The sequence below is a fragment of the Scyliorhinus torazame genome, chromosome 8 (genome assembly GCF_047496885.1).
Source record: "Scyliorhinus torazame isolate Kashiwa2021f chromosome 8, sScyTor2.1, whole genome shotgun sequence".
NCBI classification, from domain to species: domain Eukaryota; kingdom Metazoa; phylum Chordata; class Chondrichthyes; order Carcharhiniformes; family Scyliorhinidae; genus Scyliorhinus; species Scyliorhinus torazame.
In genome coordinates, this window is record NC_092714.1 from 213,030,686 (window position 1) to 213,045,664 (window position 14,979).

Below are 14,979 nucleotides of genomic sequence, written 5' to 3' on the forward strand. Positions count from 1 at the left end.
CCCATACAAAGCCTGAAATAATCTTGTTTACCCGTTTGAAAAAGGCCTTAGGGATGAAGATGGGGAGGCACTGGAAGACAAACAAAAATCTGGGGAGCACCATCATTTTCAGTCTGTACCCTCCCCACCAGCGATAGCGGGAGCATATCCCATCTTTTAAAGTCCCCTTCCATTTGCCCCACTAGCCAGGTTTAGTTGAGCCTGTGTAATGCCTCCCATTTCCGAGCCACCTGTATTCCCAGGTAGCGAAAGCTCCTCTCTACCATCCTAAGTGGCAGCTCCTTCAGTCTCCTCTCCTACCCTCTTGCCTGGATCACGAACAGTTCACTTTTTCCCACGTTCAATTTGTACCCAGAGAACCTGCCAAATTCCCCCAAGATCTGCATAACTTCTCCCATCCCCTCTACCGGGTCCAAGATGTACAAGAGCAGATCGTCCACGTGCAGCGAAACCCGGTGCTCCACCCCCCCCCTCCTCCACCGGAACCAACCCCTGCCACTTCCTTGATGCTCTGAGCGCCATGGCCAATGGCTCTATAGCCACAGCGAACAGCAATGGGGAGAGAGGGCACCCCTGTCTTGTCTCTCGGTGTAGCTGAAAGTACCCCGACCTCAGCCGGTTCGTGCACACACTCGCTACCGGCGCCTGGTACAGCAATCGCACCCAATCGATGAAGCCTTTCCCAAACCTTCCCAGCGTCTCCCAAAGATACTCCCACTCAACCCGATCAAAAGCCTTCTCCGCGTCCATCGCAATTACCACCTCCGCCTCCTCTCCTTCGGAGGGCATCATAATTACATTCAAAAGCCTCCGAACGTTAGCATCGAGCTGTCTACCCTTAACAAATCTGGTTTGGTCCCCCCATCACCCCCGGGACACAGTCTTCTATCCCAGTGGCCAAAATCTCAGCCAGCAGCTTGGCATCTACGTTCAAAAACGAGATCGGCCTATATGACCCACATTGCTCCGTGTCCTTTTCTCGTTTAAGGATAAGCAAAATCGAGGCCTGCGACATCGTTGGGGGGGAGGGGGGGGCGGGGATTCCCCTCTCCTTAGCCTCATTAAAGGTCCTCATCAGGAATGGGCACAACACCTCTGAGAACTTCTTATAGAATTCTACCAGGTAACCATCCGGCCCTGGAGCCTTGCCCGACTGCATGCCCTCCAGTCCTTTAACAATTTCCTCTGCCTCAAACGGGGCCCCCAGCCCCTCCACCAGGTCCTCCTTCACCCTCGGGACCCTCAACTGATCTAGGAATGGCCTCATCCCTTCCATACCAGGCGGGGGTTCCGACTCATATAATTTACTATAAGATTCTTTAAAAACGTCGTTCACCCCCCCCCTGGGTCCAATACCATGACGCCCTCTCTATTCCTTACTCCCCCAATCTCCCTGGCCGCTTCTCTCTTCCTAAGCTGGTGCGCCAACATCCTGCTCGCCTTTTCCCCCATATTCGTAGACCGCCCCCCTTGCCCTCCTCAACTGCTCCACCGCCCTCCCCGTGGTCAACAACGCAAACTCTGCATGTAGTTTCCGACGCTCCCACAGGAGCCCCGCATCCGGGGCCTCCGGCCTCCGGGGGGGGGGTTGCGATATCTGGTTCCAATTGCACTGATACCACCCCAAAAAGTTGTTTAACTCGTAACCTGCTGATTCCCATTCCTCCATATCCCCCTCCGCATTAACGTGATATCTCCAGTGGTCTGTCTGGGGGCCCTTCCTATCCCCGTTTCCTGCTGTTGTGTCATTCTGATTAAGCACCCATTCAGCTGTCTGACTCATTAAAGGGGGTAGGCCTTAGGGAAATACCTCCTGTAGAGTGCACTGGCATGTGCGCACACTCCCAGCAGCTAGAGATATTAGCCTATTTAGCGTAGGTATAGGACATATACAAAAAGGTGTTGACACATGCCTCCCATTTGGCCCTGAGGGGGGCTCGGCTCTCTCACAAGCATACACATAAAGAAATCACATGGATAAAAAAACGATTTTCATTTTGCAAAGTTCTGGTTATTTGCTGATTCAAAGTTCTGTTTTGATGCTGATTCAATCGCTGGATCAAGTCGTGTCTCTCCCTCTCTCCCCCCCTCCCCCCCCCCCCCCTCTGGTGGGTCACCCCATGCGGCTGATGCCTGTTGAGAGGCAGAATTTAAGAGTATGTGATAATTTCTGACAATATTCTAGCAATGCATCACCCATTAGGTGGCAATCGGCTTTCCGTAAATCGGTGGTTCCTTCCAGGGACATCGGTCTCCCCGTAATAACTTCAAACGGGCTCAGATCTGTAGTCCTGTTAGGGGTGGCTCAAATACTGCACAGTACCGTTGGCAGGGCCTGGTGCCCTTCCTAGTGATATTTGGCCAGTCGTTGTTTCAGGGTTGGTTCGTTTCCGATTGGTTCGTTCTACTTGACCGGATGACTGCGGATTGGGAGGACAATGCAGGCTCCATTTAATATTCAGTAACCTGCCGACCTCCTGGCAGGCTTCTCCCGTCAAATGGGTTCCCTGGTCCTAAACTATGCATCGCGGGAATCCCCATCATGGAATATAGTCCTTGCGTAATTGGGCTGTCATTTGTTGAGGAGCCAGGTGTCCCCTTGAACGGATCTGCTGAGCCAGGAAATCCACATACCATCTTCACACATCCTCATACCTTCTTCCACCCAAGTCCATTTTTCCTCCCTCAGGACTCCTCCTGCATAACTTGTAGATCTTTAGTCAGCTTAAGTACCTCCAGTTTACGTATCCGTGATTCTCCGATGATTCGGTGCTCGAGGAGGCTTCTTTGGCCACCTGGTCCGTCATCGCGTTTCCTTTTGCCTCTTTGGTGTTCTCCTTTGTGTGGGCCCTCATTTTTGAATGGATACTTCTTGAGCTAGCTGTAGGGCTTCCAACAGATCTCCTTCCCGTTTTGAATAGGCGTTCCGGAGGCCGTGAGGAATCCTCACTTACCATAACTGGCCAAAGTCATGGGCAACCGCGAATGCATACCATGAGGCAGTGCAGATGTTTACCGTCTTCCCCTCCACTATCGTGCATGCCTCTGATAGTGCTCTTAGTTCTGCTTTCTGGGCAGAAGTTCCCACAGGTAAGCATCCCTTCGCCATGGTTTCCCAGCCATCCTGGTTCCGTTGTTGATAAAGGAGGAACCATCAATATCCAATATAAGGTCAGGTCAGGGTCGTGGTTCTTAAGAGAGGCTGGCCTCCTCTAACTTCCATCAAGATTTTCACACAGTCGTGATCTTCATCTTCACCCCCACCCCCCGGGGTTAATTGGGTTAGCGCGGACAAAGTGGAGGTTGGGTGCCTCGAGGATCGCTGTCCAACTGGTTCACCTAGCTGCTATTACCGGAGACACCCTGTTAATTGATAACAGTGTGTGCACCGCATGAGGGCACTTAGGACAGCCTCTATTGCCCCCAACAAAGACGATGGTAGCGTTAACTGCGCATGGGGGTGCCAACGCTAACTTCTCCATCATATACCATATTGTTAAAGGTTGCCTGGTGTAACATTGCTTCACTAATCAGGCCTTGCACTGTTGGAAACACAAGATTGAAAAATTGCAGTGCTGTCACCTGCTGCTTTTCTTGGGAAAAGTGAGCAAGTCATTAGTCCCGGTAACAAAAAAGGCATCAGTCAGCTAATATATGCAGTGATTGATATCAATGAGACAACTTGAAAGAAGCTTGCTGCATTTTTCAGAGCCTTAATAAAACTTGTGTGCATCAGTCATGCCTGCACCTCATGTGAAACTAACAACCTAGCCGTAAAAACAGGCGACAGGATTCTGGTACATCGTTCACACAGCTTCCAACATTCTTATACCGAGCACAGATCCACAGCCTGTACATACTATCAGAAATATCCCATTATACTCATTGTTGAAGCAGTATTACATCAATCTACAAACTCTAAACAATGGCTTTAATAAATTAAGGATGAACAATTAATACTGTATTATTTTAACCACAGTTCACGTCAGATTATCTATATGCATTAAGATTTAACCTCGGTTATAAGTTTTTATTCCAGTCAACACTCACCTTACCGAGAAAGTACACTCCACCACCTACAATGAAAGCTGATATTGCTGTCCCAAATACAGCAAAGAGGGTAATGGAGCCAATATTTTGGAAGAAGTTACCCTGAAAATGAAAACAGTTACAAATAAAATATGTATTTTTTGATCCACGGGATGTAAATGTTGCCTTTTTGAACTGCTGCAGTCCCTGTACTGTATGAACACCCACATTGCTGTTCGGAAGGAAGTTCCATAATTCTGACCCAGTGAGTGAAGGAACAGCAACACAGTTGTAAGTCAGGATGGTTTGCGAATTGGTGAGGAATGACACTAAAACACAATATGCCATATTTATGAGCTACAAAGAGCAAGACGTTTTACAAATAACATCTCTTCCAATTTTTCCCAGTCTCCCTCCAGTGACTTATCCTATAACATCCAGAGAGGAGCGCAGGCTCTGTACCTTGTCACATTTCTATTTATCTGATGAGACTAAATAGCAAATGTTGGCAAAGAAAATAGAAGTATTTGGAACTAGGTAAATTTAAAGATGCTGTACATAGATAGCTATTAAGGTATTTAAGTGCATTTCTAGTTGACTCTGTTTTATTGTTTAATAAACATTTGTTTTGCTTAAAATCATCACACAGACATCTGGGATATCCTTCACTGGTCTTTGCCTTTTCCTCACATTATACCAAACTGCAAAATACAGTTGAGAGCAAACAGTTCAAAAATCCCTTCTTGGGTTTGGAATACCCGAGCTGCACTCTAATATCGCAATAACCTTTGATGTGGCACCTTCTCAAGTGCCTTCTGGAAATCCAAGTATAGTACATCCACCAGTTTCCCTTTATCACAGCATATGCTACTTCTTCAAAGAACTCAGAAATTGGTTGAACATCATTTCCCTTGCACAAAACCATGCCAACTCGGTCTGATTACCTTGAAATTTTTCAAGTGCGCTGCTTGAACATCTCTAATAGTGCTTTTAAACATTTTCCCCATGACAAATGTTAAGGTGGCCTGTAGTTTACTGCTTTCAGTCTCCCGCCCTTTAATAAAGGAGTTACATTTGCCATTCTTCTATCCAATGGTACTTTCCCTGAGCCTTGGGAATTTGAAAAATTAAAATCTATACATCAACTACCACCCTCGTCACTGTTCTTAAGATCCTAGGATGAAATCCATCAGGACCCAGGGACTCGTCAGCCTGCAGTTCCAACAATTTGTGCAGCACCACCTCCCTGGTGATTATAATTTTCTTGCATTCCTCCCTCCCTTCCATTTCCTGATTAAATACCTATCCAATTCATCTATTATCACCTTATTTTCCATTATTAATTCCCCAGACTCACTTCCTATAGGACCAATGCTCACTTTGTCAACTTTTATTTTTAAAGTATCAATAGAAACTCTTACTAACTTTCTTTACATTTTAGCTAGCATTCTCTCCCACTTTAATTTTTCCTTCCTCATCAATCTTTTCGTCATTCTTTGCTGTTTTTTCTATTCAGTCCAATCTTCTACCCGGCCTTCCATCTTTGTGGAATTACATGCTTTTTCTTGAAGTTTGATACCATCTTTAACTTTCTAAATTAACTATGGATAGTGGGTCTCCTTGGAATTTTTAATTCTTGTTGGAACATATCTATTAACAATAATCATAATAATAACAATTACAATAACAAAATTAATAATAATCGCTTATAGTCACAAGTAGGCTTCAATGAAGTTACTGTGAAAAAACCCTATTCCATGGACTCTGAAATGTTCCTTTAAATGCCTGCCATTGCATTTCTATGGATCTAGTAAGAAGTCTTACAACACCAGGTTAAAATCCAACAAGTTTATTTCAAATCACTAGCTTTCGGAGCACTGCTCCTTCCTCAGGTGAATGGAGAGGTAGGTTCCAGAAACATTTATATAGACAAAGTCAAAGATGCAAGACAATACTTTGAATGCGAGCATTTGCAGGTAATTAAGTCTTTACAGAGCCAGAGAGAGGGGTAACCCCAGGTTAAAGAGGTATGAATTGTCTAAAGCCAGGACAGTTGGTAGGATTTGGCAAGCCCAGGCCAGATGGTGGGGGGGTGAATGTACTGTGACATGAATCCAAGGTCCCGGTTGAGGTCGTACTCATGTGTGCAGAACTTGGCTGTAAGTTTCTGCTCTGCGATTCATGCTCCACTTCTCCAGCTTTCACCCTAAACACATAAAATAAGCCATCCCCTATGGACAAGCCCTCCGTATACACAGGATCTGCTCAGACGAGGAGGAGCGTAACAGACATCTACAGACGCTGAAAGATGCCCTTGTATGAATGGGATATGGCACTCGACTGATCGATCGACAGTTCGAACACGCCACAGCAAAAAAACGCACCAAACTCCTCAGAAGACAAACACGGGACACAACCGACAGAAGCCTAACTTCGTTGTCCAGTACTTCCCCGGAGTGGAGAAACTACGACACCTTCTTTGCAGCCTGCAACACGTCATTGATGAAGACGAACATCTTGCCAAGGTCATCCCCACACCCCCACTACTTGCCTTCAAACAAACGCGCAACCTCAAACAAACTGGTTTGCAGCAAACTACCCAGCCTTCAGAACAGCAACCACGACACCACGTACATAAAAAGCAAGAGGATAGCCAGGGAAAGGGTTGGCTCATTGAAGGATAGGCAAGGGAATGTGTGTGTGGAGCCAGAGGAAATGGGCGAGGTACTAAATGAATACTTTGCATCAGTATTCACCAAAGAGAAGGAATTGGTGGATGTCGAGTCTGGAGAAGGGTGTGTAGATAGCCTGGGTCACATTGAGATCCAAAAAGACGTGGTGTTGGGTGGCTTAAAAAATATTACGATAGATAAGTCCCCAGGGCCTGATGGGATCTACCCCAGAATACTGAAGTTGGCAAGAGAGGAAATTGCTGAGGCCTTGACAGACATCTTTGGATCCTCACTGTCTTCAGGTGATGTCCTGGAGGACTGGAGAATAGCCAATGTTGTTCATTTGTTTAAGAAGGGTAGCAATGATAATCCAGGGAACTACAGGCCGGTGAGCCTTACGTCAGTGGTAGGGAAATTACTGGAGAGAATTCTTCGAGACAGGATCTACTCCCATTTGGAAGCAAATGGACGTATTAGCGACAGGCAGCACGGTTTTGTGAAGGGGAGGTTGTGTCTCACTAACTTTTCGAAGAGGTCACAAAGTTTTTCGAAGAGGTCACAAAGATGATTGATGGAGGTAGGGCAGTGGATGTTGTCGATATGGACTTCAGTAAGGCCTTTGACAAGGTCCCTTATGGTAGACTGGAACAAAAGGTGAAGTCACACGGGATCAGGGGTGAGCTGGCAAGATGGATACAGAACTGGCTAGGTCATAGAAGGCAGAGTAGCAGCAATGGGAGGGTGCTTTTCTGATTGGAGGGCTGTGACTAGTGGTGTTCCGCAGGGATCAGTGCTGGGGCCCTTGCTGTTCGTGGTTTATATAAATGATTTGGAGGAAAATGTAACTGGTCTGATTAGTAAGTTTGCAGATGACACAAAGGTTGGTGGAATTGCAGATAGCGATGAGGACTGTCAGAGGATACAGCAGAATTTAGATCGTTTGGAGACTTGGGCGGAGATGGCAGATGGAGTTTAATCCGGACAAATGTGAGGTAATGCATTTTGGAAGGTCAAATGCAGGTAGGGAATATACAGTGAATGGTAGAACCCTCAAGAGTATTGAAAGTCAGAGAGATCTAGGTGTACAGGTCCACAGGTCACTGAAAGGGTTAACACAGGTGGAGAAGGTAGTCAAGAAGGCATACGGCATGCTTGCCTTCATTGGCCGGGGCATTGAGTATTAGAATTGGCAAGTCATGTTGCAGCTGTATTGAACCTTAGTTAGGCCACTCTTGGAGTAGTGTTCAATTCTGGTCGCCACACTACCAGAAGGATGTGGAGGCTTTAGAGAGGGTGCAGAAGAGATTTACCAGAATGTTGCCTGGTATGGAGGGCATTAGGTACGAGGAGCGGTTGAATAAACTCGGTTTGTTCTCACTGGAACGACGGAGGTTGAGGGGCGACCTGATAGAGATCTACAAAATTATGAGGGGCATAGACAGAGTGGATAGTCAGAGGCTTTATCCCAAGGTAGAAGGGTCAATTACTAGGGGGCATAGGTTTAAGGTGCGAGGGGCGAGGTTTAGAAGAGATGTACGAGGCAAGTTATTTACACAGAGGGTAGTGGGTGCCTAGAACTCGCTGCCGGAGGTGGTGGTGGAAGCAGGGACGACAGTGACATTTAAGGGGCATCTTGACAAATACATGAATAGGTTGGGAATAGAGGGATACGGACCCAGGAAGTGTCGAAGATTTTAGTTTAGACGGGCAGCATGGTCGCCACAGGCATGGAAGGCCGAAGGGCCTGTTCCTGTGCTGTACTTTTCTTTGTTCTTTGTTCACAACCCTGCCATGGCAATCTCTGCAAGACATGCCAGATCATCGACATGGGTCGATTACATGTGAGGCAGAATCGCAGAGCAGAAACTTATAGACAAGTTCTGCACACATTTGGATTCATGTCATATTACATTCACCCCCCACCATCTAGCCTGGGCTTGCAAAATCCTACCAACTGTCCTGGCTTGAGACAGTTCACACCTCTTTTACCTGCGGTTGCCCCTCTCTCTGGCTCTGTAAAGACTTAATTACCTGCAAATGCTCGCATTCAAAGTATTGTCTTGAATCTTTGACTTTGTCTGTATAAATGTTTCTGGAACCTACCTCTCCATTCACCCGAGGAAGGAGCTGCGCTCCTAAAGCTAGTGATTTGAAACAAACCTGTTGGACTTTAACCTGTTGCAAGACTTCTTCCTGTCCTCACCCCAGTCCAATGCCAGCATCTCCACATCTATGGATCTAGCCCTTAACCCAATTTGCCAGCTATCTCTGCTTTCATGCACTCAAAATTGCCCCTATTTAGTTTAAAATATTAATCTTAGATCCACTGTTCTCTCCCTCAAACTGAATGCAAAACTCAAAATTATGGTCACTGCTAACAATGAAGTCATTAATTTATTCTGTTGCATAATACCTGGTCAAGTATAACCTGTTCTCCGGCTGGCACCAGAAACTACTTTGAAAGCATTCTTCAAATTCCTCATCGAGGCTATCTTTGGCCATCTGGCTTTTCCCATCTATATGCAGTTTAAGACCCCAATGATCATCACAATACCTTTTTGACAAGGTATTTCCGCCTTTGTGTCCTGTCCTACCATATGGTTACTGTTAAGGGGCTCATACACCACTCCCACAACTAACTACTTCCTTGATAATTTTTTCTCTATGCCCAAACCACTTCTACCTGGTTTCCTGAATTTCAGCCATCCTTTTCTTTTGTGCTAATACCATCCTTAATTCAGGAGAGCCACCCCTCCATTTTTCCTCGCATCCTGTTCTTCCTAAATGTCAATCATTCTTCAACATTTAGATGCCAATCTAGGTCTTCCTGCAGCCTTGTCTCCGTAACAGCTATGCGATTGTACTTATTTACTTCCAACAGTGATGTCAGTTCATCTGCTTTGTTTCAAATGCTACGTGCATTCTGATAGAGCCTTTAGTTGTGCCATTTTATTATTTCTAGCATTATCTGCTGATTTACTCTTAGATTTGTACTATCTGGCTCTTTCTGGTTTGTTTACTACTTTATAATAAATTTCCAACACTTTAGCATCACATTTCCAAAATTTGAGTTGGGTGGGTGGGGGAGGGGGAGACAGTGAACCATCTAATTCACATCATATTAAAAAATGATCTGTGAAACTAATATGCATTGCTGTTCTGATATTCTTACATCAAGTTCCCTTTATAAGTGGAATGATGTGAATTAATGTCCTGTTTCCTTGATTACCCTGATCACTCAACTCCTGATCATTCAAATACCCCTCCTGAAACCACGTACATAGTCTATGAGCCACTTATTCAGTTCCTAATATTCACCATCCCTTCCTTGTCAATAGGTCTACCCTGATCCCTCACCATTTGAAAATTATTGCCACATTTCTGAGCTTCGTTTCCTTTACAAGCAGTTTGAATGTTTCCCAATTCTTCCAACCCTTCTGCTCAAAAGCCTTAGTTTGGCTTCTACTTTGCTAAGAGTACTAAAGCCACTCTGGCCAGTCACAAGCAACACCGTCGGTGACTTTCAGCATGATGTCAGACACCCCTTTTTTCTTCTCCAGTCTCTCCAAAATATTTGATTCAAGTTCCCATATCATTCACATGGTCTCCCACAATCCATCTCTGTGGGCTGTCTTCACATCTGGCTAATCATGCCTGTTCCAATGCCACCAGAAAATCTTGAGTAAATGAGCCCACTTCCTCGTTCGTCATGAGTATTGCTAAAGAAGTTGATCAGGTACCCCTCCCACCTTCTCATCTATCCTTCAGTGACATAATCTCCCAAATCAGGTAAAACTTTCAGATGTAGGTGATGACGCTTTATTTCTACATTCTTCCCTGAACATTGGGAAGACCAAAGTTCCACCCTTACCTCCCTCTGCCACTGAAGTCCTAATCAACCCGTTGGTCATTTCTGTGCTTGAATTCTCTCATGTCTTCCTCACCAGCATCCTTTCCTTCAAAAACCTCCACTGAAATTAGGTTAGTTGTTCAATGCAACTCCAGCAGACTACTTTAGGGAATTGGTTGAGGAAAGACTTACAGTTTCCTGCTGTCCTATCACTCAAGAGATTTTCCACGTTAAGTGACTGGAAATGCAGAATAAACGTAGGTGGACAGTATTTCATCAAATTATTATCCTTAATTTGAGCCCCAGCAATGCTGGCTGCAAGCTGTGCCAGTGCAGTACCAGACTCCAGGATTATTGTAATATTATACTTTTTGGTCTGGTCTTCGAGAAATATTAGAAACCTTCTCCTGTTAATTAGATTGCCCTTTCTCGATTAAAAATCTCAATTTCAAAAGGAACAATGAACAACTGCGCCTGCAGTTTCTTTCTCAACCCAAGTCTATTCGGAAGAAGAGCTCTAAAATACCCCACAGAATTTTGTTTGCTAAAGAAATAAAGGGATGTGGAGACAGGGCAGGAAAATAAATAGCAAAACATGTTAGAGGAGCTGGATGGGCTACTCAAGCTTGCTGTTCTGACATTCTTATAAAGAGGTCACCAAGAAACTGAACATTTTTGGTGCCGTGGTGTTTGCTAGGCTGTTCACTTTCGAGTGAACAAATTCTCGAACTTCGCCACTGCAGGAATTGCCATATTACATTGTGTGTAAAGTACGACCTAGCTCTTTAATTTTTTTCAATAGTGCACAAGGTGGCACAGTGGTTATCGCTGCTGCCTCTCAGCACCTAGGAGCTGGGTTCAGACTCAGTGGGTCGAATGGCCTCCTTCTGCACTGCAGGAATTCTATGAAAACTGAACTTTTATAATATGCAAACATTCTAATTTATCCTAATAGATGGAAGCTGAAGCAAGAAATACCAACATCATTTTCTGCAAATTGGATTCATTGTTGTCAAAGCCCAAATTGCAACCACCCAGAATCTATACCTTGAAGGAACTTTTAAAAACTGAAGGTCTATTTTCACGTTCTGTATCAAAAGGATAAAAGAACCCCAAGTGTACTTTCTCCACAAAATCCTCTGTATTGTAAGTTTAACACAACAAATTCACAATTTATGAAGAAATATTTTTTAGACAGTACAAGTTTGATCTACGCAGCAATATTCCAAAAACCAGAGTGCTTCAGATGGTAGTACAAGACGACATGAGGTTTAGCAACCAACTCACCAGTTAGGTGTTATCTTTGCAAGCACTTTCTGATTGAAAGTAAAAAATGGATAACATTCAGAAGTACTTAACTCAGAATAGAACCTGAGCTGTGTTTATATCTGTCAATTAAGTTTAATTGCAATCATAAATTGGAGGCTTCTCTGTCGTCTTGGAAGCACGATATTTGAAATAGTTAAAGGCGTGCTACTTGAGAAGCAGCTTTAATCATATGGGTAACAGCATAGAAAAGAACACAACACTGATCTAAGACTGAACATTCACCCCAAAATTGCCTGACCTTAAAGTCAGTTGTAAAATTATGCAAGAAAATACACAGGAATAACTGTAGCCATCTGGAATGGCCACTTTCAGTATATAAATTGGACACTCGCAGAGCATACAGGGAAAAATGGACAATGCAAAGCAACAAGCAGGCACAGAACCTGAATGGATATTTGGAAGGCAGTCTGCAGACGGAACCGAAACTCCGGGCCGATTTACATATTGATGGCCCATCTCCGGGAAACAAAGTACTAGTGCTCAGGTAGCCGATCCTGTCCCAGACAGTCCGGCGCCACTACCCCAGCAAGAAGACACAAACAAAGCAAGGCCAACGGCCACTTAGGACATGCCTAGCCATCAAGGCACCCGCCCCTTTATTGGCTCAGATCGATGGCAGTGATCAAGAAGCTGCTCAATTAATTGGGACCAAGTTTAAGGCCAGCCTAAAAGCGTGCAAAGTCCCTCCAAGTATAAGAAGGAACCCCCGCCAAAGGTTCAGTCTCTTGGATTTGGTTCTCAAGCGGAGAGACCCTTCCACCTGCACCATCAGAAACAAGTAAGTTCAAGTTCAATGCTCGCTACCAGTCGGACGACCTTAGCTGTACTCCTGTTACCTCTTCGAACCCAACAGCCTCAGATTCGAACAACGGCCATTATACCTCTGACCCAAGTGGGCACCCGAAGTTAAGTATAGGTGTTAGTGATAGATGTAGTTTAGCCTGTAGTGTTATTGTGCATGAGTAAATCATACTGTGTGTAAATAAAGTAGTATTGACTTTGAACTAACTAACTGGTGTATTGGCTCTTTGATCGGTATTCGGTTGAACCTTGTGGCGGTATCGAGAGATACCTGGCGACTCTGAAAGCATACTCATAATTAGGATTAAGAAAGGCGACCTTATTAACCGCCATATTTATAGCAAGTAAATATAGCAACATAACAATCATGCAAATTAAAGTTTTTCCAAATTGCTTAAAAATGCCATACACAAACTCAATTATGTCCTTACAATTTATCACACATCTTCTCACTTACCTTGTGTAATGAATATCCGGACTCAAATATAATGGGCGGAAGCAACAACAGAAAGAACATGTTTGGTCGAAACATCTCTTCTTCCTGTGCAGAAAGATGATCAAAAACATAATGACTGAAGATCAAAAGGCCCTCCTGTTCTGCAAGAGTGGAGAAGGGCTGGAAGCTCTGGTGTACAAATCTGTTGATCGCCAACTCTGCTCCTGGTCTACTAACATCATGAAAAAAACTTCCAGTGTAAGAGCACTTATCAATCACAAAAATTAAATGGATTAAGGGAAGTATAGTGTGACACGAATATAGCTGCAGTTAGCTACTTGCTATTTACGCTGCCGCTGCCCCACCACTCCTTACACCTTGGGATGTTTTTCTATGCTGCAGGAGTGGCATGAATGCAGGTTGTACTCGGACTAATACATATTAGCAGAAGTAAAGATTATTGTGAGTAGCAGCGTTTGTTAATTTGTAAATTAATTAAAAGTAATTGACACGCAATAAAGATGCAGGGCAGGTGATGTGCTGCAACTGCAGAATGTGGGTGCTCCTGGACATCAGTGTAATCCATAGAAAACACACCTGCAGGAACTGAAATTTTTTTTTTTTTAATAAATCGCTTATTGTCACAAGTAAGCTTCAAATGAAGTTACTGTGAAAAGGCCACATTCCGTCGCCTGTTCGGGGAGGCTGGTACGGGAATTGAACCGTGCTGCTAGCCTGCCTTGTCTGCTTTAAAAGCCAGCTATTTAGCCCTGTGCTAAACCAGCCCCTTGGCAGCAGCTTGTGGAGCTTTGGCTCAGAGTCATTGAGCTGGAAGCCAAGCAACAGACACTGTGGCAGAGGGCGAAAGTTATCTGGACACTTGGTACCAGGAAGTAATAACACCCCTTCGGATATCGGCCAGGGGCAGGAAGTGCATGACTGCGAGCGAGGCAGATAAAGGACCAAGAAGGTAGAAGTGGAGGATCCTCAGCCGTAACAATTGGCCAAAAGGTTGAAGGTTCTGGAAACATATATGGATAAAAGAGGTGATTGCAAGGTGGATGAGCAAATTAACCATGGCACATTGATAAAGGGAACCATTCAAACAGAGGGGGTGTCTAGGAATGGAATGGTAGTACGAGACAGTATAGTCAGGGGAAATACACAATCGCCTGCAGCCATGAGAAAATCCAGATGTCTCTATTGCCTCTCTAGTGTGGGGGTTTGGGACATCTGCTCTGGGTTAGAGGAGAACCGGCAAAGGGAGGGGGAGGATCCAGGGGTTGCGGTCTAGGTATGGACCAATGACACTGGTAGAACAAGGAAAGCGGTTCTGCTGAGGGAGCATGAGCAGCTAGGGGCTAAATTAAACAGCAAAAACCTTTGGATTACTACCTGAACCACAAGCAAATTGCCGTAGGGTAAATTAGATTAGAGAGTTAAATGCGTGGCTCAAAGATTGGTATGGGAGAGACAGATTTTGAATCATGAGGCACTGGCACCAGTACTGGGGAAAGTAGAAGCTGTATCACAGGGACAGTCTTCACCTGAACTGTGCTAACTGGTGAGTCATATAAGCAGGGCAGCAGAGAGGCCTTTAAACTAAATAGTGGGGGTGACAGGTCAAGTTAGGGAAGATGTAATAAATTAAACAGAGAAATCAAGGCAAGAGAAAAGGCTGGGAATAAATGAAATGATGATCAGAGTGTGGCGGGAAGGGACAGTGTACAAATCTGAGAATGCACCCACAGATAAGGCTAGAGGTTAATAATAACCTTAATTAGTGCCATAAATGGGTTACATTAACACTGCAATGAAGTTACTGTGAAAATCCCCTAGTCGCCACACTACGGCGCCTGTTT

The 14,979-nt window shown here is 44.7% G+C and overlaps 1 protein-coding gene across 1 annotated transcript in view; it reads right to left on the reverse strand.

The window, feature by feature from the left end:
- Positions 1-14,979, reverse strand: part of slc9a8 (solute carrier family 9 member 8) — a 111,638-nt gene that overhangs the window by 70,141 nt on the left and 26,518 nt on the right. Inside the window, exons 5-6 of the mRNA XM_072514757.1 lie at positions 13,139-13,222; positions 4,051-4,152 (exon numbers count right to left, since the gene is read on the reverse strand). Coding sequence (XP_072370858.1) covers positions 4,051-4,152; positions 13,139-13,222 — 186 coding nt within the window. The remainder of the gene's footprint in view (positions 1-4,050; positions 4,153-13,138; positions 13,223-14,979) is intronic.